The sequence below is a fragment of the Mastomys coucha genome, unplaced genomic scaffold (genome assembly GCF_008632895.1).
Source record: "Mastomys coucha isolate ucsf_1 unplaced genomic scaffold, UCSF_Mcou_1 pScaffold15, whole genome shotgun sequence".
Lineage (NCBI taxonomy): Eukaryota > Metazoa > Chordata > Mammalia > Rodentia > Muridae > Mastomys > Mastomys coucha.
Genome location: NW_022196897.1, coordinates 72,240,563 through 72,265,602, shown reverse-complemented (window position 1 = coordinate 72,265,602; position 25,040 = coordinate 72,240,563). Strand labels below are relative to the sequence as shown.

At 35.6% G+C, this 25,040-nt stretch overlaps 3 protein-coding genes across 3 annotated transcripts; all 3 read right to left on the bottom strand.

Moving 5' to 3' along the window:
* Positions 1-5,315: 5,315 nt before the first annotated feature.
* LOC116092068 (olfactory receptor 9G4-like) lies at positions 5,316-6,320 on the bottom strand. Its single transcript, XM_031373426.1, has one exon. It carries the CDS (start codon positions 6,285-6,287, stop codon positions 5,349-5,351), a length of 939 nt encoding a protein of 312 aa, XP_031229286.1. The 5' UTR covers positions 6,288-6,320; the 3' UTR covers positions 5,316-5,348.
* Positions 6,321-14,952: 8,632 nt separating this feature from the next.
* On the bottom strand, positions 14,953-15,870 carry LOC116092067 (olfactory receptor 1013-like). Its single transcript, XM_031373425.1, has one exon. The coding sequence runs from the start codon at positions 15,868-15,870 to the stop codon at positions 14,953-14,955; it is 918 nt and encodes a 305-aa protein (XP_031229285.1).
* A 7,076-nt stretch (positions 15,871-22,946) lies between these two features.
* Positions 22,947-23,864, bottom strand: LOC116092066 (olfactory receptor 1013). Its single transcript, XM_031373424.1, has one exon. It carries the CDS (start codon positions 23,862-23,864, stop codon positions 22,947-22,949), a length of 918 nt encoding a protein of 305 aa, XP_031229284.1.
* Positions 23,865-25,040: the final 1,176 nt, after the last annotated feature.

Genomic DNA, 25,040 nt, shown 5'->3' with positions numbered 1-25,040 from the left:
GGTCAGTTAAGGGGTTCCTTAACCTGTGGGAGAAATAGGGTACTGGTACCAGGTAGACAAGAATGACACACAGACACAGATACAAGGGAGTGTTGGATATGAGTGTAATTTCTCAAAGTAAGCATCAGACATTTATAGTCCATACAAAAAAACAAAAGGAAGTTAGATAATATAGAAGTCAGGGTAATTGACAAGAACCAGGCAGCTGCCACATTAAAGTCAGCCCCATGTAAAGTCAGCTAGATTTTAGTAGCCAGGGGTGAATGGATAACCTACCACCAGCCTGGCCTAGGCTAATCCTCTGGGCTTGTCAGAAGCAAGCACCAGGAGGTCCCATTTCTGCAGCTCTTGGGAATGACTATGGCTGCAATTTTAAGCATTTCTGACAGACATCCATTTGGCAGGGGAGCTCACTGCAATGAGAATTCTAATTTTACTTTGTTGACAGTAAACTCTAATGCCTGATCTCTTTCACATTCTCTGGAGACAATCTGTCTGATTAAGTACCATCCTTGTGAAATTCTAAGCTGAGAGTCAACTTCAGGACAGATTAGAATTGTTTGGAACATTGTAGGGGCCAGGAAACAACATTTAATCTAGCTTGGCTATTTACAAATCGTTCCTTGGGGCACTCGATGCCTGATAACAAAGAAAGCATGCAAAACTCTCCATCAAATATCGAAAGGACAAATCTGGAACACATCCATGTTAGGGGATCCAAAGAATTCCAGGAGACTAGCTTCCTTGAACCTGTATGCTTCAGATGTGTGGCCAAGCTTTCAGGCTTGACAGGCGGACTCCACTGGAGTGGGCATGGCAGTGGTTAGTTAGGTTCCTGGGAGCTCTGGGTGGTCCCATTAGTTGATATTGTCTTTTGTAAAGGCTGCAATTCTCTTCAGCTACTTTTGGCTTTTCATTGACCTATTTTGGACATGTTGCCTAATATGGCTTAGGGTTATTTAGACCACAGACCCTAACCTTGAACTCTAGAAACAATTCAAAATACTAAGCTTAAATACATTTAAAGGATTTCTAGTTTATCTCCTGCAGAAAACAGTGTCACTCCTAAACCTCACTACAGTACCAGCATTGGATAAATTTATTAGATGCTTATTTTAATGTCTTCTCACAGAAGATCTATAATAAGTAGTTGCGATTGGGTGAGTGGATTGAAAAAAAAAAAGAGTTTCCTGAAAAAATAAAGAGAAATTACTCATAGAAATTGCAAGGTATATAGTATATATCTAGGAGGAGAGGACAAATCGAAAATGGACATTTAAAACAAACATCAATGGGAGGGGAAGCCCCAGCTCCTGTCAAGGCTTGATGCCCCAGCATAGGTGAATGATAGGGCAGTGGGGTGGAGGTGGGTAGGTGGGGAAGCACCCTGATGGAAGCAGGGGGTGGAATGGGGGGGTTTCAAAAGGGAAGTTGGGAAGGGGAATAACATTTGAAATGTAAATAACCAAAATAACCAATAAAAAGAGAAAAAGTATAAGGCACATACTGTAAATATAGCATATTTTGCCAACATTTTTTATCTAAAAAAAAACTATAAAATGTTATTCCCCAAGTGTTTAGTTTTGGTTGCTTCAAGTTATGTTGAAGAATAGTGAAGTTAGGCAAGTGGATCACCAATTTCCCCAAAAAGGGCTAATATGTAAAAAAGTTAACAGGAATAATTAACATTTCCAGCTACTAGATATAAATGTATTTAATATAATTTTATAAAAATATAATTTTATAGAAATATATGTTTATATATATATATATATATATGTGCATATATATACCACATCTAGCAACCATAAGGAATATCTAAAAAACAACCATATCTTATTAACTGACAATGAGACAGCAGAATCTAGTATCACAAGGAAGCAATGAAGAAATAATGGATCTGTGAGAAAATAAAATTTTAAGGAATACTTAAACTTCTTTCAATTTCACACTACATAATGAAATCTAAAACTTAGTGGCATTTTTCTGTTATATTTGACTATTTTGAAACTCATCAACATCTATACCTGGCTCACTGTTTTATGAATAAATTCTGTTCCTTCATTTCACATTTGACAAGTTTTTTGCTTGGAGATGTGTGTGTTGTGTGTGTGTGTGTGTGTGTGTGTGTGTGTGTGTGTGTATCTGGCGTGTGTGCATGTGTATGTTAGTGTGTGCTATATCACATAATCATCCTATTTGTTCTATCATTCAGACTGTACCTACTTATACCACAGCTTGAGGCAACACAAGCTTTTTTCTAAGTAAAAAGATTACAATTTAATATTTTTTGAGTAAAGCATTCTTTACGCTTACAATTCAAAGATATGAGCTTAGAGAATGGTATGCTGTACTATCTAATTAGAATACCCTTACAGGCTGCCACATTCTCTAGTTATGATAAGTTCTTCAGAACCAAGCTCTTCAAGACAGGTCCTTACCTTTGTTGCTCAAAGGTAGATTTCAAAGAAAGACTGAGGACATGAGTATTATCCAAGATGAATTAGGACCTTTTCTTTTGTACAGAAAACATGACAGTTTTTCGAAGACTACTTAATAGATTTCAAAATATGTGGCATTTTATAGAATATACCTGTGAACATAACAATGACCATCATACCTGAAGGGTACAATCAAGTCACTTACATTCTAGAGATAACAAAGTGCCATTTATTGAGGTTTGAGGCCACTGAAATGTGGGTAATTTATGCCTAGCAGTATAAACCTAGCCCACTACCTACATAGGTGATGAGCTGATGGACCATAGAAGAGAACCTACCACTGCCACTTCCCTAAACCAGTAAATCTCTAACTGCATTATAATTTCTTATCCTTATACCCACAGGTAAGATAGCTCTCAGCCCTCCCCAAAGATGCTTCTTCTTGTAGTCCATAGACACCATTCCACTAATGAAAGGCATAGAGTGACTTATCTTGGGGAGATTGTCCCCAGCTGATATATCTACAGCACAAGCCCAACTTCCAAGGCTCAGGGAACATTGTGGAAGATGATATGGAAATATGGTAAGAACCAGAGGAGAGATATGTGTGCTGTAAGGTAGTGTCTTCTGTATATGTCAACCAAACTGCTCTCAAAATGGCTTCCTGAATACAGATGGAAAAATGACAATATTAGTAAACATGCCAGCGTTGACGGGGGATGTTCACAAGAACCTAACCCTATATAAAAGGCTATAAGCTGCTCAGTGGCTTCTGAGAGAAGAAGGATCAGACTTCTCCAGAGTCCACGGTTATTGATTCCCAAGAAGTCAGTCATAAACGTGTACATATGAGCATCAGTAAATGAACACAGTAAGTTGTATATATTTATATAAAACACATACACAAAACAATAATAAAGAGTATAAAAGAACATAAATTTAATAAGAAGTGGGGGACACATGAGGAACTGGAAGGAAAAGAAAAACAAGAAATGATGCAAATATGGTACTTGTATGAAATTCTCAAGACAATTAATAAATAAATATAGAAGAAAGCAAAAATAAATGAACAAGGAGTCCTATTTCATCAACCTTGTGTTTTGTTAATTATATTCCTCAAGTTCTGTGATGGCTGCATAACTTACCACTATCTTTCTTGAGTATAGCTGTTTAAATAGCTGTTATAATTATATTTTTGTGATTTTAATGTTCATTTACCTAAGAGTGATACTGAATACTTTTTCATTTCTATGTTGACTATTCCTATGTCTTTTTGGGAGGCTTTGCATTTAGTTGCTTGGCCCTCTTTTATTACTATTATTGATCAAGTTACTTATTTATTTTATATCAAAATCAAAGCTTTTTCTCTCTCTTCTCCTTTCAGTCTCTCCTTCTCACCTCATTCCCCCATGTAACCTTCATCCTCTTCAAATCAGAAAAGGCTAGACTTGACCCTTGTTGAATGAGGTTATTTATTTTCTTGTCTCCATTAAATTACCTCAACTAATATTTGATTTATGTCCCATCTTCAAATATTATCTTCTCAGTTATATTAACTGAAAATGTATCTGTATTCAGATAAATATTGTTATTGCTTTTGTTACACTTTTAAGTAACTTCTTGGAGTGAAGATGCCACCAGATAAGGGTCAGACCTTTCATTTTCATGGCTCTATCAAAGAGTTCAGAAAAGTACTTAGGGAATCAAGAAATACATAAAACAAACAAGCAAACAAACAAATAAATAAATAAATAAAGCAAGCTACCCAATAACTTTTAGGCTTTTATCATATTTACTTATGGAAGTAAGTACAGAAAACTCCAGTTTTAAGAGCTCAAAATACCAGTGATAATGTCAACTGTCTTATTCACTGTTCTATTGCTATATAGAGACACCAAGGTAAAGCACATCTTGATGCAAAAGAAGGGTGGGAAAGACAAAAAACAATTATGGTGTCCAGAATACATCTGAATATTATCTTACTTAAGCTTTTTTCAATTAATTATAATATTTGACTTCAATGGAACTTAGATTGGAGTAAAACATAAATAATAGTGTATGTACTATTTTAGGTTAAAGTACTAGCATAAAGGGGTGTTTTTAATGTTAGTTTGAGAATATTTTAGATTTCTAATATATATTTGAAGATTTGTTTTGCTTTTAATTATGTGGACATTGTCTGCATTTGTATATGGTCATGTACATATCTTCACAGGTGCTTAGAGAGGCCAGAGGCATCAGATGCCGCAGGAGCCTAAGTTATAGGCAGTGATGAGCCACTCAATGTGGATACTTGGAACTGACCTCTGGTCTTCTGCAAGAGCAATATATACTCTAACCTCTGTGCCATGTCTCCAGTCTTTTATTTTCATTTAACTCAAAATACTTCTTTAAAACATTTTATTTATATCCAAGTGCAGAGAACAAATGTTTTACACAAATATATTTTATGTGTTTAACTCTATTAATAGGAAGAAGTTTAAGAGACACCTTAGTAAGAATATTAATTGATAAAATCTGAACAATTTTTTAGCAATCTATATATTTTATATCATTTCCATATTTGATACAATTCATGTCCAAAACCTCAAAATCAAACTAAGTGATAGAAAACAATTCAACTCCTGTTATTTCATTCTTTTCCCATTGTCATTCCTACCAAAAATGTGGAAGCATTATCTTTTTAAAGCTAGTATTGCAAATAAACAAGGGTATCACAATACAAAATCCATTATTATGGATTCAGAAAAGTTTACATAGCAAGACTATATTAATCATAACTAATGAAAATGTAGTTGAGGCTTTCATTGTTGTTAGCATATTCTTTCAACTCTAACTAAAGAGAGAAATGCATCAAACATGTCTAAAAGCTAGTGTTGAACAGCTCCATTCCATGAAATGCAACCTTCATGTTTGCTGTTGTATAGTCTGCATCAACTTCTTAAAGGCTTCTTTGACATCTTTGTTTCTCAAGCTATAGATGAAGGGGTTGAGTAATGGATTGATGATGGTATAGAACATGGCAGCCACTTTGTCTCTTTCCAGGGAGTAGTTGGAACTGGGTCTTGAATACATAAAGAGCAAGGAGCCATAAAAGAGTGTAACAGACACCAGGTGAGATGCACAGGTGGAGAAAGCCTTGCGCCTTCCTGAGGCTGAGCGGATCCTCAAGATAGCCAGCAGGATGTTGAAATAGGAAATGATGATGGCAAGAATGCTTGAAAGGACAGTGAAGCCCACCATACTGGAAAGGATTTTCACATAGACACGGGTGTCTGTACAAGACATTTTTACCAATGGAAGCACATCACAGAAAAAGTGATCAATAATATTTTTACCACAGAACCTTAGCCTGAAAGTGTTGGCAGTATGGGCTATGGCATTCAAAAATCCTCCTATATAGGAGCCAGCCACTAGCCCTGCACAAAGAGAAGTGGACATGATGCTTGAATAGAGCAATGGGCTACAAATTGCAGCATGTCGATCATATGCCATGGCTGCCAGCAGGTAGCACTCGGTGTAGGCTGCTACACAGGAAAAGAAAAACTGAGCCCCACAACCAGCTAAAGAAATTCGCTTATCCTCTGAAACACAGTTGACCAAGATTTTTGGTATGTACACAGAATTATACCAGAAGTCCAAAAAAGATAGGCCTCCAATAAAAAAGTACATGGGTGTGTGCAACCTGGAATCAATGCGGATTAAAACAATCAAGGTCATGTTCCCTGACAAGGTCATCAAGTAGATGGTTAGAAATATTCCAAATAGAACCAGCTGCCAGTGGGGGTCTGCCGAGAAGCCCATGAGGATAAATTCAGTCAGGATGGTGCGGTTGTCCACCTCCATATCCACAGAGGGGAAAGCCAAGGTAGGAAGATGCAGGGAAGACACAGTTAAAGATAATCTCATAAGAGATTAAGAGAAATAAGCAATCAACAAATATGGACCTGAATAACATGATGTGGTGAAAACACAGATTAGTAACATAACCTAGTAAGATATGCAAGCAATGTATCCTTCAATAACAATGACTGGAGATTTACAGACCTTTACTCCTTTAAATAATGGCATGATAATCAAAGAACTGTGGAGTTTTGGTTATGAGTGTGGAAGATTTCTGCAATTAAAGCAATAGCCCAAGTTTTAAATTAGAGATTTTCAGTTTCATTTCTGAACTGTATCATTCAGAGCCAGGCTCTTACCAAAAATACAAGATACAGAAAGCTTATGAACATTATCTAAGATGTTTGATAGGTTGTCAGACTGAGTAAAAAATATATACAAGACAATATTCAATAACTATGTATGGTAGTGAGCATATTCTAATTAAAAGCTTAAATACATGAATGTAAGAAGTTACAATTTGTATTAGATTTTTTTTATTTATATGTCATATGAAACTACAATTTTTAAATTTAGCAAAAAAAACAAAACAAAACAAAACAAATAACTATTGGCTTTTGTAGAATATTATTCTTAGTTCTCTGCCTATGTATTGCTATAACCTAAGAAACTAGACAGTTTCCATTAAATTTAAAACATTCAGTCATCTTTCCATAAGAAAAACATCTTATATCTAGACATTTTGATGATATTTTTATGAGCAGCAGTACAGTGCCATCTTCCAAACTATAAGTACACAGAGAAAAAATATTTATTACTATGTTCCAATTATGATGCTAAATGCCACCTCCCACTTTTATCTTTGCCAGGAAGGGACCGGATAAGACTGTTACATTAATTGATAAAGGGGAATCAGAGATTTAATAGGATGTCTATAGCGATCAAGATCATCTAGTGAGCAGCCTAGTTCATAATGTGACTCAGAATTTCCTTGATTGAAAGTATCAATATGTGGATACTGTGGTCCTTCACAGAAGGGGGAACAAAATACCCATGGGAGGACATACAGAAACAAAGTGTGGAGCAGAGACTGAAAGAAAGGTCATCCAGAGACTGCCACATCTGGGGAATCCAACCCATATACAATTACCAAACCCAGACACTATTGTGGATTCCAACATGTGCTTGCTTACAGGAGCCTGATAAAGCTGTCTCCTGAGAGGCTCTTTCAGTGCCTGACAAATACAGAGATAGAGGCTCTCAGTCAAGCACAGGGTCCTCTAATGGAGGAGCCAGAGAAAGGACTCAAGGAGCTGAAGAGGTTTGCAGCCCCATAGGAGGAACAACAATATGAACCAACCAGTACCCCCAGAGCTCCCAGGGACGAAACCACCAGCCAAAGAGTATACATGGAGGGACCCATGGTTCCAGCCGCATATGTAGCAGAGGATGGTCTTGTGGGGCATCAGTGGGAAGAGACGCCCTTGGACCTGCGAAGGCTAGATGCCACAGTGTAGGGGGATGCCAGGACAGGGAAGTGGGAGTGGATGTGTTGGTGAGCAGAGGGGAGCGGGGAGGGAATAGGGGGTTTTGGAGGGAAAGGGGATAACACTTGAAATATAAATAAAGAAAATATCTAATAATCAAAAAAGAAAGAAAGTATGTCTCCAGGCTAATAGGCAAGGAAAAAAATTAGTTTTCTCCAAAGGCACCTCACTAGACATACCAACCACATTTAAGGGAGGAACCATGGTCAGCAGTTAATAGCCAACATAAAACAAAGGCAGGAATGTTTTTGGAGATGTTTTTGTCTCATAATGCTTTGTTTGGGCAGTTTTTACTTGTCTTTTGTTTATCTATTATTATTTCCAATTCTGTGTTTTTATGATGTCTGTCAGTCTGCCTATGTGTTTCTTGCAGTTTTACTTTGTTTTTATTTTTCTTTTGGTATATTTGCTTTGCTTAATTCTGATTTTATTTGATTTGCTGAAATTATCTACTTAGACTTTTATTTCATTTTAATTTTTAATTATTCTCTCATATTTTCAGCCTGTTTATTTTCTAAAGAAAGAGATAAATGAGGTATTGAATCAGATGAGCATGGAGGTGGAGAAGATCTAGGAAGTGATGAAGGATGGGAAAAACCTTCCAGAATATATGATATGAAAATAAAATTATTTTAACAAAAAAAATGTTTCCCAAACATTAAGACCTTACAAAATGCCACAGCCAGGAAGCAGGAGAGGGTAGGTTGGTGGGGGGGGGGGGAAGAAACAGGTTTTTTTCTTTTCTTTTTTTCGGAGGGGAAACTAGGAAAGGAGATATCATTTGACATGTAAAGAAAGGAAATATATAATAATAACACAAAATTTTAAAAAAAGATATTACAAATGGGAGGAGTGACTGACTGTATCTTCTCATCTCTAATCCACTGACTTCATCTTCCCATCTCTAATCCACTGACTGTGTCTTCCCATCTCTAATCCACTGACTGCATCTTCCCATCTCTAATCCACTGACTGCATCTTCCCATCTCTAATCCACTGACTGTGTCTTCCCATCTCTAATCCACTGACTGCTTCTTCCCATCTCTAATCCACTGACTGCATCTTCCCATCTCTAATCCACTGACTGCATCTTCCCATCTCTAATCCACTGACTGAATCTTCCCATCTCTAATCCATTGACTGCGTCTTCCCATTTCTAATCCACTGACTGCTTCTTCCCATCTCTAATCCACTGACTGCATCTTCCCACCTCTAATACACTGATTTCATCTTCCCATCTCTAATTCACTGAGACTATGCTTTAGCTAGTATCAACTTCTGTAATTACTAAAAGTCTTTAAAACTATTTATTTTAAAACCAAATTTTTTTCACTTGGGGGCATTTTTGACATCACACTGCTAACTTGAGGAGGAGTCTGGTCTTTAATGTGATGGCATCAAGAGAGTTAGAATCCTTGTACCTTGTATCTTCAAACACCAAAAATCTCTAAGAAAAGTTTAAAGAGACATTAAATATGTTTCATACCATTGTTTGAAAACCATCAAAAAGTTTTAACGCATAAATGGAGCAATTTACTACAGCATTTAAACTGACTAAAAAACGATACTGTAGTGTTTTATTCTTTGCTATCATGCTTGCTAATACAATGTAGTATATAGGACAGTTTCAAACAAACATGCAGCACTTAATAAGTATTTCTACAATAAGTAGATGGGCCATTAGTATTCTATCTTATAGCTATTTCCTCAGCTGTTTACTCCTAACCAAGCTCACACAATTGATGGTAAAAATCCACAGGCTGTTAGACTCTCCAAGCATACTGCATTATCTCATTACTAGAAAGATGGAATAAAAATGAAACTAAAAACTAATTTTCAAGGTCGATAGCCCACCAGGAACTTCTAATTGATTGTCAAGTAAAGCATGTTTTCGAAGCAATAGGCAAAAAAAAAAAAAAAAAATGTCAAAAGTTATCACACTAAAGTTTCCAATTCTAAATGATCTATCAAGATCTGTCTTCATCTACATACTATGGCTTATGAAGATGTTTCCCATAGGGAAAGAATTAAGAAAAAGTTTTATTAAGACATCTCTTACTCCATAGAATTCCTCCCCTGCTCTCTTCATAGGAGCCCCTCAAATTCAGTGGAAATAATATGACATTTTGTCACTTTAAAATCAGTACCAAGAAATGAAAACATCATACCTTGGATATCTGGGAAGCAAAGTGCAAAACAACAACTAAATTCACAAAAGCACCATAGATCCTGTCCTCCTCATCTCCCCGAGTAAATAAGAATATCCATGCTATGGCCTCAGACAAAACTTAAAGGTGTAATTAGGAATACGCATTTTATAAAATTGATCTGACTGAGAAGAAAGGTGTGCATGTGTGTATATAAAATCAGTCCATTTAGAACCAAAACGGACTCTGCTTATTCTAATTGCATCCAAGGCCACAGAGTAACTACCTTGCTTGGCTAAGCTACACTATCTAGGCTTACCTTTGGTTTGAAGAACAAATTCTGAGATGTAACACCTTATCCCTACTCTCTCATGCATGACCCTATGTCCACTGAGCTCAGTATACATTTTGCCATAACATCCCTTTGAGACTTTCCCAACTTAGCAGTAGAAGAAAATGAACCGCTGTCTCCGAAGACTTAATTAGAGTCCATCTGGAATTTGAGGATACCGAATTAATTGGGATATGATGAATTCAGCAACACATTTTAAAAGTTGATACATGGTTGTCTCAATATAATAATTAAATATTTCTGAAAACAGATTTAGGTTTTGATAATTAAGCTTATCATGGATTTATAATATAATCTATATTTTTCTTTGATCTATGCTTCAGGCTACAATATATTGTCTTGTCCATCAAGAAAACCTGTTCTATTGGTGAAAAATAGAAAGTATACAAAAAGGAAAGGAAGGGGAGAGGTGGAAAGGGGAGGGAGAATAAAGAGAGAACAAAGGATAACCTGAAAGTAAGACAACTCAGAAAATAGGATGGGAGCTTGTGGAGGTCTGTTGGAGCACTAAGGACACTCTGAGAACGATTTGAGCAGAGAGAGTGTAAATTAGATATCTGTATTAGGTGGCTCTCCTTAAAGATTGGGGCCCCTACAAAAGTAGGGGAGGAAAAACTCTAAAAGTCAGAGGGAATGGAGGACACCAGGATAATGTGACACATTAACTAAAAAGGGCTCACATGGACTCAGACTGACACAGCAAGCACCAGGCCTACATGGGTCTTCACCAGGTTCTCTGCATATATGTTATGGCTATTAACTTGATATTTTGTGGGAATTCTAACAGTGGGAACTGGTGCGCATTTGGAGACACTTTGAAACTCTCTTCCTTTTATTGGGTTACCTTGTCCAGTTTTCATGTGAGGGCTTTTTCCTTTTGGTATCTTGTTTTGTCCCATTAAAAGAAAGGTGGGGTAGCAATGATAGACCTAGAGACTAGACATAATTAAGGCACAACATACTCATTTGTAGAGGGGTCAGACTGAAACCCACTAGTTTATACTATCAATTTTATTGAATAAGGATAATATAAGCTAGTTTATGCTATCAATATTATTGAATAAGGATAATATAAGCAGCAACCTGTTGACAACTTGAAATTAAATGTCTAACCAGGCCAGGAACTCAGGGCAAACCTTAAGGCAGGAACTGTAGCAAATTTCATGAAGGAGTGCTGTTTACTGACTTGTCCTGTTTGACTTTCTCAACATGCCTTATGATCCACCTCTGGACCATCTGCCCACATTGGAGTCACAGGGCAATCAGATGAGGGCATTTTCTTTTTTTTTTTTTAAAGATTTATTTATTTATTATATGTTAAGTACACTGTAGCTGTCTTCAGACACACCAGAACACGGCATCAGATCTCATTACGGGTGGTTGTGAGCCACCATGTGGTTGCGGGGATTTGAACTCATGACCTTCCGAAGAGCAGTCGGTGCTCTTCCCCACTGAGCCATCTCACCAGCCCGAGAGCATTTTCTTATAGCAAACTCCTCTACCATAATAACTAAGCTTGTGTCAATTTGACATAAGACCAAATACAACATCTAACATCCAAAACTATAAGAAGATGAACTTTTCTTATTTAAGCCAGCCAGTTTGTTTGTATTCAGAAAACAATTACAAGTGGTGACAAACAGAAAGATTTTACTTTGGTGAAACTACAGTTTCATAGATAAAAGAATATTAAATTAGGAAATTGATTTATCAAAATGCAGTGTTCTATAACTTAAATTAATTCATATATAGTACTTAAAGACAAAAGATGAATTCATAAAATATTTTTATAAATAATTATTTTAATAAAAATGTCATGAGTTTTTGGGATACAGAATTGGGAATTCTCACTGTCTCTGATATCAATTTTTATTTCTTTTACTTATATATATCTCCTTTTCTCTCTCTTCTAGATTACTATTCTCTACCTACCCTTGATTTTTTTACTTGAATTTTACAGTAACTCTGAATGAAAATATTTATTAAGATGCATCTATTGTCAACCAAATCTTTTATCTTTCAGTTACAGCCAGTAAAGGAATTAAAAACAAAAAAGAAAAACATACTGTTTTTTATGGTACTTTTGTAAGTAATGTTCACTGTGAGCTGTTTCCAGCTTGCTTGACTTCCAGGAGCCAAAACTCCCCATGCATAGTAAATAACATTAAAAGCCTTTATTACTTACAAATAGTGAGAAAAGCACAACAGAGTCCTAGGATTCCTTGCAAACCTGTCCTCAAAGGCTTAGGATGTTCATGCCAGCTATATCAAATTTGTTCTCATATATGCCCTTGTATAGGAGGTGAGAAATTGTAACAATAGCCTGCAATTATATATCTAAGTCCAAGCAAGTTCTAGAAAGAAACATAAATAGCTGGAATAACACTTCCTTCTTCAGAGTGCCACAGGTCCTATTCATTTTATAATTTTTCTTGAGAACAACAAGTAGGGAAGTTGGGGTGATTAACTGTGACAGGGCAAGGTCATCCTGAAAATGGAATTAAAGTCATATTATACATATTTTATTAATTTCCCCCTCCTGTTAAGTGGGCCAAAGATCTTTAGAGCCAAATGGTCCAGGTGCATGTTCATGGCTCCTTTCTTATACATTATTTGGAGTCACTTAACCCAGTACTAATGATGATTCTGTAAATATATAAGGATAAATCACCTGGATTTAAATATTATAGGTGCAGGGTATATGGAAAATGCAACATATGTGCATCTTCCTCTTTACTTTTTTTATAATTTCAGTTATAAGATAGTGCATGTATAGAAAAAAAAAACAGATAAAAAGGAAGAAAGTGTCTGAGCAGATGCTACTCAAATAATTTAAAGCACATATATATTGTGCATAGTACAGAACAGAAAAATGATAACTAACACAAATTTTAAACTCAAATGAATTATCCTTTATATTTGTTAGAATAGACAAAATTTAAAAGACAAAGAAAAGAAGTATTAAGCTTTTAAGTGGAGGAAAGTCTTGTAAACTAGTGATGTGAACGTAAATTATAATCATTATGACAAATAGTGTGAAAATGACTCGAAATATTACAATAAAACTACCATGCAGTTCAACCACCTCACTTTGGGCTATATGTTCAGTATAAATAAAATCCACTTATCAAAAGATACCTGTAATTTTGGGTTTATTGCACAATCATAAGAGCCCAGGTGTAGAAAAACCCTGGGTCTACTAAGCATTTTTTATAAGGCAAAATACACAGAGACACAGATACACACATGCACACACAAACACACACACACACACACACACGCACACGCACACGCACACGCACACACACACACACACACACACACACACTTCAGCTTTGAAAGAGCAGTAAATCATTCCATTTTCAGCAATACAAATAGAGCTGGGTATAAGTGCCATATGAATTTCTTTGAGTGCCAAAGGGCACATACTACATGAACTCAGCTATATATGGGGTCAAATTCATAAAACACAGAACAAATTATACTTGTAGTATCTGAAACTTGGCTGGAGAAGGGCTGGAGAAGATAAAAATAACAGATTAAGTTTTACAAGGTGGAAGTTTTAAAATATATTTAGTATAAAGCATTCTAAATAAATACAAGATTACATTGTTTAAATGGGCTGGATGGAATATAAATTGTCTCACAAAGACATAAATAGTATCTGTTGTGATAATTTTACTAATCAAATTCATATTAATATAATCACAATGTGTATCAAAACATTGTGTTGCTTACTTTAAGCATATGCAATTATAGACATAAAATATATTTTAATAAATTTTAGAAAAAACAACAGGCTTTTCAAATTCCCATGCTCAATTTATTTAACACCATATTAAAATATGATAATCCTACTTCAAAAAGAATTAATATAATAAAGAGTATAATGATTTTTTATAAATTTTATTTTTATCTGGGAGTACAGGGTAAAAACAGCTACACAACAATAAACAGTTTTTTTAAAACTATTTTACCCACAATTTTATTTTACAAAATTTTTTGTAATCTAAGATTGCCCTCAATGCATCTTACCATGTTTAATTTGTTTGATCTATAGAATATAGTGTTCTAAATTAAAACCACCAGAGTACGGAATATAGATATTACTTTAGCCCTATTCTGTATCAAAGATTAAGAAAAGTAGGGATTAATGAAGAGAAGTGAACCATGACAGTAATAAGGTGAAATCTACTAGTGGAGAAAGCATTAGTATAGTAAATTGGACTGGAAATTTATTGCCTCTATTTTACAGGAATCAGTCTATATATTTTTAGTTCAAGGAAAACAGAATCTGAAATTTTGTTATAGCAGAAAAATCTTTGGGAGAATAAGTATTATTTTGTTATTTGATTTCAATCAAGAGTAATATAGAAATGAGTTCAAATATACATATTTTGTTTTCAAATATTTCCATGTGAAATGTTTAATTTTTGATATTGGATAATTTGAGCTGTCATCTTCAAGCACAGATAATGTGAGCTGTCATCCTCAAATATGGACATAGAATAACTAATACCATAAGAATCCATTAGCATGATGGGCAGTGGGATAAGCATTACTGCACATGCAATCTCTGAATCAAACTCATCTTTGCCTTATTTTGTAGAATATGATTTCAATTATTTGAACAGTTTATTCAGAGCCTCTTTCACATCCTTATTCCTCAGACTATAGATCAGGGGATTCAACATGGGAAAGACCACCGTGTAAAAGGTTGAAACAATTTTGTCTCTATCTAAAGAGTAGCTGGACCGGGGCCGAGCATAGATGTAGAGAATGGAGCCATAGTACAAGGTCACAGAGATGAGGTGGGAGGAGCAGGTGGAGAAGGCCTTGAGGCGACCCTGAGTGGAGCGGATCCTCAAGATAGTAGCAATGATGAAGAGATAGGTGGCCAGGATGAACACAATGGGGATGATGACATTGGACGTCAAGAGGAAGAATAACACAGACTGAAAACTGTCCTTCTTGCCACAGGCAAGCTTCACCAGAGGTGGGATATCACAGAAAAAGTCATCAATTACATTGTCACTGCAGAAAGTCAAGGCAAATGTGTCTTTGGTGATGATGAGAGAGTTAATTAAACCACCCAGATATGAAGCTCCCACTAAAAATGCACACAGCTTTAAGGACATGGCTTGGGAATAAAGCAGTGGTTTTGAGATAGCCACATAGCGGTCATAAGCCATGGCAGCCAACAGATAACACTCAGTATACCCAAGTCCAGCAGAGAAGAAGAATTGAGCCACGCAGCCAGCAAAGGAGATGCTTTTATCTTCAGAGATGCAGGTCACTAAGATCTTTGGTGTATAAACTGTGGACAGTCCAAGATCCAAAAAAGACAGGTTTCCAATGAAGCAATACATGGGTGTATGGAGCCTAGAGTCATTGCAGATCAATACAATGAGGGTGCTGTTTCCTAACACAGTTAATGAATACACAGCAAGGAAAATAACAAACAGGACCAGCTGCATGACAGGGTCTGTTGTAAATCCCACCAGAATAAACTCAGTCACTGTATCATTGTATTGTTCCATTCCACTAGGGAATCTCACCTAGGAGTAGATAAAATTAGAATTTAGCTTGATCCACTATGCTAAATAAATGGAAATTATATTTAATAAATAAAATTTCAAAATAGTAAGTAATACAAAAAAAAGTATGTATTCAAATGGAAAAGGAGGTGAGATCTCAGAGGAGTTGAGAGAGTGTAAATAGTAATCAGCATATATTTTATGAAAATGTAACTATTTTTAACAATAGAAAAAGTATCATGAAGTCAGTCATAATTTTTTATCACCCAATTAAGTGACAAATATTTTGATTAACTATACTTTGTTTATTCCCCAATTATAAAATTACTATCAAAATAGTGGGGAATAGCTCATTTGCTAAAGTACTTGCCTTGTAAGTATGAAAAGTTTAGGTTAATACCAAGAAATCACTTTAAAAATAAAGCAGACACTGGAGTACATACTTTTGATCCCAGTACTAGAGAGGCCAAGACTAAAGCATCCCTTTTGTTCATTGGCCTCAGTATAGCCTATTTGATGGATTCTAGGCCAGTGAGAGACAATTGCAAAGAAATAGTACAAGCTAGAGGGCTCCTGAGGAACACCACCAAAAGTTGCCCTCTTAGCTCCACACATACACACATGTACATGCAAACCCCTTCCCACAATGCACCCTCACCCACATGAGCATTTTCAAATACATACAAAAATTAATTAAATTATGAATAAGTGGTTGAAGTTTGAGAAGAGGCAGAAGAAATATGTGTCCCAAGCTGGTCTTGGTATTTGAGATACCTCATTTCAACATATCATTTTTGTGTTGATACTAAATGCATACTTGTGTCCTGCATTTCATTTGATGAATCCAATGTGTCAACATTTGGGAAAGGGATGAAATTCCAGAAGATATACCTAATGTCTTAGTCTACACAGTTAAGTGGTTTTATGAGAAACCTCCCTTGCCTTTCTCTATCCCTCTCCATATCCCTTTTTTCCGATCTCCTCTCCATTCCTGTCTCTCACTTGGGCATTTCTAACTTGCGAAATGTAACTCATTAGAAGATAACTATGGATCCACCCTGATTTTTGACTTAACGCAAGATGTAAATTTCTGAAAATGCAATTGTACACTGTTGAAGACTGCACTGCATGGCATCATGTTATGACAACCTAAGAACATCAAGGCTACATCTACATTTTGCAAGTATAGGGACAGATGTCAAATACAGTAAGTGTAGATATCAACAAATAAATACGATTTATACTTAAGATTATTCAAAAAGAGAACCTAAACTCTCTATATTATATTATGCAAATGTTCAATGTCAAGTTCTCATTTGTTTCCAGATGCCCATATCTCCATTATGGAATTTATAGAAGAAAAAAAGCCAATTAAAAGCACCTTCTTTGATTTATAATGGTCATAATTCCATACCTGTCTTGCTTGTCTCAGCTGTCCTTCAGCCCTCCTCTGGTCACAGCAATGGACATGTGTGAGCTATCTTCCAAAAACATTTACAATGTGTTTTGAATTCTTACTGTATGCCAAGTCCTACACTTTGTAATTAAAAGTGAATTTAGCCATGATACTTCTATACTGATCTGGGGCTGCAGAAAACTTCTCCTAGTGCTGGAGAAAAATAATATTAAAATTTAAGTGCTAGAAAAGAATCTTCTATGTCTTACCCCAGTCCCATGAGAATGCTATGAACTCCCAAAATTAGACACTACTGAAGAAGCAGGAAGACTTCTAGGGTCACAAGTTAATACTGAGGCAGAGATGAGAATACTAAACTTAGTAGACTCTAAACGTTGTCTGCTCCTTCTGCTATGATAAATTAAATTCTGAAAATCACTCTACCATCCTTTAAGAGTTCTTGATGTTCCTCAGTTCTTGGAGATAAACAAACAACCCTATCTTCCAGATCACAGAGGCTTGTCCACCCTTCTCTTGTACATGTAGCACATAATCTAGCAATGTAAAAGAGGGACAACACTGAAATGAAGTCCTCAGGGAATTTTTTATTTTATTTTTTGCATGCTACTTACGCTGTATGGAACTAGGCACAGATATTTATACAGACTCATTATATCTGTGGCTCAAAACTTTAAAAGTCAATATACTTTCACTGGCTGCCCATTCTGCTTAGAAATTTATTTTATCCATTTTGGTTACTCATAAATATGTGACCTAATCAGTAAGGATACACCTGCCTCCATACACCAAATGTTGTTCCATTTTTTTTTCTGTTTCTTTTTTCTTCTTTCTAGAACATTCATCAAATGGCCAATCAAAAAAAAACTGCTTAAAAAACTGCTTAACTGTCTACTTTGATTGCTGATACTGCTCAAAGATGTGTCTTTCACAAAAGTCCATGAATCATGTTTCTTGAGAGGATGAACAGATATGTTTAAGAAAATATTCAATCAAGTCCTGAATAGACTTAAGAAAAATAAACATTCTAGTCATGTCTAATCATGCCATTAGTCTCAAATGAATGGGTTTTTTCATATTCATTGCCATAATCAAACTTATGAGTATTCTGTGTTCTTCAGAAATAGATACAAGAATGTCCAAAGAGTATCAGAATTCAGATGGCAGAACCTAGAAGCAGAAATTTTCGTCAAATACAGTGTGTTTGTGAAGGATATAGCTCTTGTTGAGTATCAAACAGTACTTCAGATTCGAGAGCTATTAGTTTTCTACTTTAGCATAGACTGGGATGAGACTGGGAAATGAGACTGGGAAAATCAGACGCAGTACTGGAACCACAAAGACTTGTCAAAATCCCAATTCATTTCTCCAGTTCTCAGCCAAGAAACTCCAATGGTCTCACTTACAATTAAAAGTGATCATTAACCGCCACACAGAGCTGCTGTAATTTTGGAATATAACATAATCTTAATTTTCTTAGTTGTTTTTTATTTGCTTTGTTTTTTACTTATTTTCTTTTAGTTTTGCAGTGAGGGAATGAATATGACATTGTGTGTTCAGTGAGACATGGAAGATCTGGGAGGAGTTGGCTAGGGGAAATATGATTAAGTACACTCTATGAAAAAATAAATTAAAATAAAAAAAGACATGATTAAAAGCAATTAGTTATTTTAATAGGCCCTAGGAGAAGAACTAAAAGTAGCTGATGACTTCTGGGAAAGGGAAAGACCATTTTCTTCAAGAATGTGTACTTCTTAGGTTATCTAGGCTGCAGTGTGTAGACCCTTACTGTGCACGTGTAGGCAGCTTATATGGATTCAGAGAGTAAATGACATGAAGGTGGGAGGGTTATATATGGATGGAAGGTTTAAGGGGAGAGGGAGGAGAAAATTTTGGGTATATATGCTCAAGATATATTTTATGTATGTAAAATGTATGAAATTGTAAATGAGTAAATAAAATATTAAGAAATAACATAAAAATAAATAAAAGCAAGTAAAACAAACAAAATCCTAAACTGTTTACTAATAAAATCAACACAAGAAAGACATTCATTAGTAGTTACTAATAAAGGCATTGGTAGAACCTGACATGGCTAATACAATTGTCTCTGAGTCTTGTCCCAGGGTGGTACAATTCTCTAAGAAGTGATTCATGGAATATCTATCTTCTCACTCTACTAGCTTGAGACATTCTGATGAAAATAGACTCCACACAATATTGAAGGAACATGGTGGAATTGTCTGTTACTGTAGGGAAGGCAGAAGTCTTATTTTATAGTCTTCTTAATATTTAATAAAATCATATATATGCCCAAAAAATTAGTTTATGAGTAGCTGCATATTTTTTTTGAAATAGAAAATTCTCCTCATCCATGAATGTGTGGTCAGAAAGATTTAAGTAGTATTCTGTTCTTATCTCTGTACATTTGGTCACCATTGGAAACCTAATTAATACTCATGAGGAGAAATTTCCTAATCTATAATATAAGGCACTTCTCTGTATTAACGCATTTCCTATAAAATTATGACTTTATTTAATAGACACATTGTATTTAAAAATACCAGATGTGTAATAGATATTATATGTTAAGAAGCTAATGTGTTAGTTCATGTCATGATTTAATTTAAACAAATATCATAATAAGTACTCAAAAGCCAATATTGAATTTTTCCATTTTTTCCTTTGCTATTATTCTCTCAATTTAGCCCTATACTTCAATGACCCACCTGCATTTTATTTATGACTTCAAATTCTTCATATTTATGACCAACCCCATCTTCTTTTACAGCTTAGTCCTCTCATATATTCAATTGGTTTATACATAAAATTGTGAACTATGGTGGGGGCAATGACTTTGAGAATGTCAATAATCTAGATCTTTGCAATAAAAAAGTTCAAAACAACCACACAAACAGTCCAAGCATTTAATTGTGTTTTTCTTGTGAGTTCATTAAGGACATCAAGACATATGCTGAAATTTTCCTTTAAGTAAAAAGATATTGACAGCTGAGTGTGGCACATGCCTACAATGGCACCTGGAGTAGGAAAATAAGAAGGAAGGAGGAAGGAAGAGAGGGAAGGAGGGAAGGAGGAACAGAGTGAAGAACGGAAAAAAGGAACTGTCTTCGGGCCAACGTTTTTAAAAGGCTATGACAAGCCTGACAGAGTTATCTGTTCTCTAGCATTCTTTCAAAACCATTCATGTCTTCTTGCTTTCTGAGGAACAAAAGCAAATTTAAAGAAATTTAAATGTTTTAAAACTCCCTCTGATTCTGAGTTCAGAATCACCAATCTATTGCTTAGGGAAACACTAAAGACAGCCTAAGTCCCATGCTAAGTGATTCTTAATCCATAATCCTATCATACATTTTTCTATATGTTCCTCTCATGTACATTATCCTATAGTACCTCATATAGAAGAAATTGAATGCCTTCCCATTCAGAAAGTTAGAAACTGCTACAGAATGATAGGATGTGTGAAAATAAAGATTTGCAGTTCCCCTTGCAGCAGAAAGCAAATAACTGTTGGGTCATTAAAAGTAGGATAAAATTTATAAAACTCTAATGATACACACAATGGCACTATGCTACTTACCAAATTTAAAGAAAATACCTCCTTCTAATCTCCAGAATTCAACCAGCTATCTCTAGGATCATTTATATTAGATATTTAATCCCAAGAGAATCATATCTGAAATACCTTGCAATTAATTTGCTTGGGGAACAACAATGAAATTAGACAAAGCTGTACATTGAAGTTAGATCAATGTCACTAAAACTCAGGAAACTTATATTTAGACACTGATTCCCAACTGAAGGATGTCTTCAGTCACATTTTCCCACAATTTGTATTTTACTGATTTCAAAAAAATTTCATGATTATATTCACTTGCATATGGTTCAATGTAGGAATTTGAATATTCTTACATAGAGTAATATATATATATATATATATTCTGCATAGTTCTGGTTTCTTGCATTTCCTCTAAATCATTAACAGTCTCAATAATTTCCTCTAAATAAATAACCTCAAGAAACCAATCTATCATCTTGTACCAATTAAATATATAAATATGTGGGAAGAAATGGACAGAGGTAAGGCTTCTTATCCCCACAGTATCAGACAGAGTCATTGGAAGATCACAATTTTCACTGGATGCAAAGTTCTGCACAGTATCCCTAACTAATCTCCCCTTATTTTCTCTCTCTCATATCATCCTCTTAATTCTCCATATGCTCCTACTCTTTCTCTTCTTGATCCCCATTCTGCTCCTCTTCTTCCTCTTCTACCCCCTTTTCCTACTTTCTCTCTCCTATCCTCCCCTTTGTACACCTAGGAATAGTCAAATTCTATGCCAAAAATTTACTCAACACTATAATATAATAAGTGGAAAATATACTCCACTTAACATGCTCTCTTCATATTTTTTGTACACTATTAAATGCTCCTTAACCTGTCAATTGCAGTAGAACAGTAGCTTCCAAGGACTCTTACTGATACAATAATAAGTAGCAAAGGGGAACCTAAAACTTGAACACTTCAGCCAAGTGACCAGTGATGTCACAGCATGAAATCCAAATGGAGTCAAGGGCAAAGAGTCAATGCTGTGGAGTAAAATATAACCACAATTCTATGAATTATAAAAAATAGGGTCTTTATGGTTGTAAATCCTATAGTTGAGAGGTATTGAGATATCCTTTCATTATGTTCTGTGAAGATAAGTCTCTATATTTTCAATTGTTAATTCTGTACAGGCAAAGAACTAAGTTCTGGAAAGATTCTGATATTATCCTTCCTATGGCTTTTCACTGAATTGTCTATTTTGTAAATATTCATCTTTCCTTACCTGCCTAAAAACCATCCAGAATTGCATCAAGCGTTGTCTTGCTACTGACTGGTTGTAATAAAAATCTGATGACCATAGCTGGTCAGGAAGGAAGAGGGTGAAACTTCAATGCAGAGGATGGAGGGAAATGAAAGCCGATGTGGGAGAATTGAGAGTAGACACCAAGGAGAACAGACATGGGCCAGAGCAGAGCAGAGAAGTACAGAGCTAGCCTTGTGACAGGTCATAGTCTAGATGGTCAAGTTAAGTTAGATGAGCTAACTGCGAGACTGTCCTAGCAAAAGGCCTAAGGTTTAAACTTTATTAGCAGCCTCTGTGTCATTATTTATACCACTGGTAGATCAGAGAAAGTTCTACTAATAGAGAAATAGAGAAAAGATTTCAAGGCCAGCTTTATGTAAGTAGTGTGTCTGACTTGAGAGAGATCAGTAAAATTTTTATCTATCATTACATCACGAATTTGGAAAGAACAGGCGGTAGGAATTTATAAATGGCCAGTTATATGTTGCCTGCTCTACCACTACCCAATCATAAATGATCCCTTGTATACATACAAAAGTTTTCCATCTGATGATAGATACCAGGAATGATTCCATAAGCCAGATATTGTTAATATTCCTGCAATAAATGCAAGTGTACATGTATCTTTTTGGTAAACTGGTTTAAACTATTTGTATATAAAGGCTGAAGGCTTGTGGATGAAGCACATGGACGTTTATAATTCTTTATACCATTATGATAAGTAGCACCTTTTCTTGAAACATTAGTAATCCAATTAAATATTTCTCTTCTTAATATAAGGAAGTAATCTTGATTTATTTGAGGAGTTTATTCAGAGCCTCTTTCACATCCTTATTCCTCAGACTATAGATCAGGGGATTTAACATGGGAAAAACCACCGTGTAAAAGGTTGAAACAATTTTGTCTCTATCTAAAGAGTAGCTGGACCGGGGCCGAGCATAGATGTAGAGAATGGAGCCATAGTACAAGGTCACAGAGATGAGGTGGGAGGAGCAGGTGGAGAAGGCCTTGAGGCGACCCTGAGTGGAGCGGATCCTCAAGATAGTAGCAATGATGAAGAGATAGGTGGCCAGGATGAACACAATGGGGATGATGACATTGGACGTCAAGAGGAAGAATAACACAGACTGAAAGCTGTCCTTCTTGCCACAGGCAAGCTTCACCAGAGGTGGGATATCACAGAAAAAGTCATCAATTACATTGTCACTGCAGAAAGTCAAGGCAAATGTGTCTTTGGTAATGATTACAGAGTTAATAAAACCACCCAGATATGAGGCTGCCACAAAAAATACACACAGCTTTAAGGACATGACCTGTGAATAAAGCAGTGGCTTTGAGATAGCCACATAGCGGTCATAAGCCATGGCAGCCAAAAGGTAACATTCAGTATAGTCTAGTGCAGCTGAGAAGAAGAATTGAGCCACACAACCAGCAAAGGAGATGCTCTTGTCTTCTGAGATGCAGGTAGCTAGGATCTTTGGTGTGTAGACAGAAGACAGTCCGAGGTCCAGGAATGATAGGTTTCCAATGAAGAAATACATGGGTGTGTGGAGCCTAGAGTCATTACATATTAACATGATGAGGGAGCTATTTCCCACCAAAGTCAAAGTATATACAACAAGAAACACTGCAAACAGGATCTTCTGCATCACAGGGTCTGTTGTGAATCCCAACATTATGAACTCACTAACAGTATTATTGTTCTGATCCATGGCTGTGAGAAATGTAACTAAAAGGGAGAGAAAATGAAGTTTTAAATTAAATCATTATACTGAATAAATAAAAAAATGAATGAATAAATGTCATGAAAATGTAATTGATACATTTTCTGTGAATTTAGAATCATGTAGGTTAATTTAAAAGATGAGAATAAAAAAAGATTTTAATATTTAAAATGACTCTATGTTATTATATGTTATACATGAGTTCATAATATAAAAACTTGCCATTTGCAAAATAATATTTATTGAGTTATCAGAGTATTGCTGCATTTATACTTATCAAGCAGAAATATATAGAACTCAGAGCATAATTCATTTGACTGAATGATCTTATAACTTTGTAGAAAATGAGCTCAAAGTATTCTGATGTTAAAATATATAAATTTTCCATGTACCAAGTAAATTCAGACAAATGTATTCCAATGATTTCTTTTCAACTGTTATTATATTACTTTAAAGATAGATCTTACTTATAGTATTGGTTTGTGAATTTTTTTTTGTTTTGTTTTTCAAGATAGGGTTTCACTGTATATCCCTGGCTATCCTGGAACTCACTTTGTAAACACGGCTGGCCTCGAACTCAGAAATCTGCCTGCCTCTGCCTCCCAAGTGCTGGGATTAAAGGCATGTGCCACACTGCCTGGTTGGTTTGTAAATTTTGTAAAAAAAAAAAAAAAATATATATCTACTCTCAATTTGAAGGGATAGCTAACTCAGTAAAGTATTTGTCATGCAAAAATGAGGACCCAAGGTCAGATTTCAGCTTCCAAATATAATTCTATGCGCAGTAGCATATAACTATAATATCAATGCAAGGCAGGCAAGGATAGAGGAATCTTTTTGGTTTATTGGACAGTTAGCCTTCTTGAGTTAATGAGCTCCTATAACACTGAAAATCCCTGTCTCAAAAATAACCTCTCGATGGCCTTGTCAGTCATCAATGGGAGGAGAGACCTTTGGTCCTGTGAAGGCTCTCTGCCCCAATGTAGGGGATTGCCAGGGCCAGGAAGCAGGAGTAGGTGGGTTGGTGAGCAGGGGATGGAGGAGGGATTAAGGGGTTTTCAGAGGGGGAGCTAGGAAAGGGTATAATATTTGAAATGTAAATAAAGAAAATATCTAATGAAAAAAAGAAATATCCAATAAAAGGTGGGGCAAGCTCAAATAAAA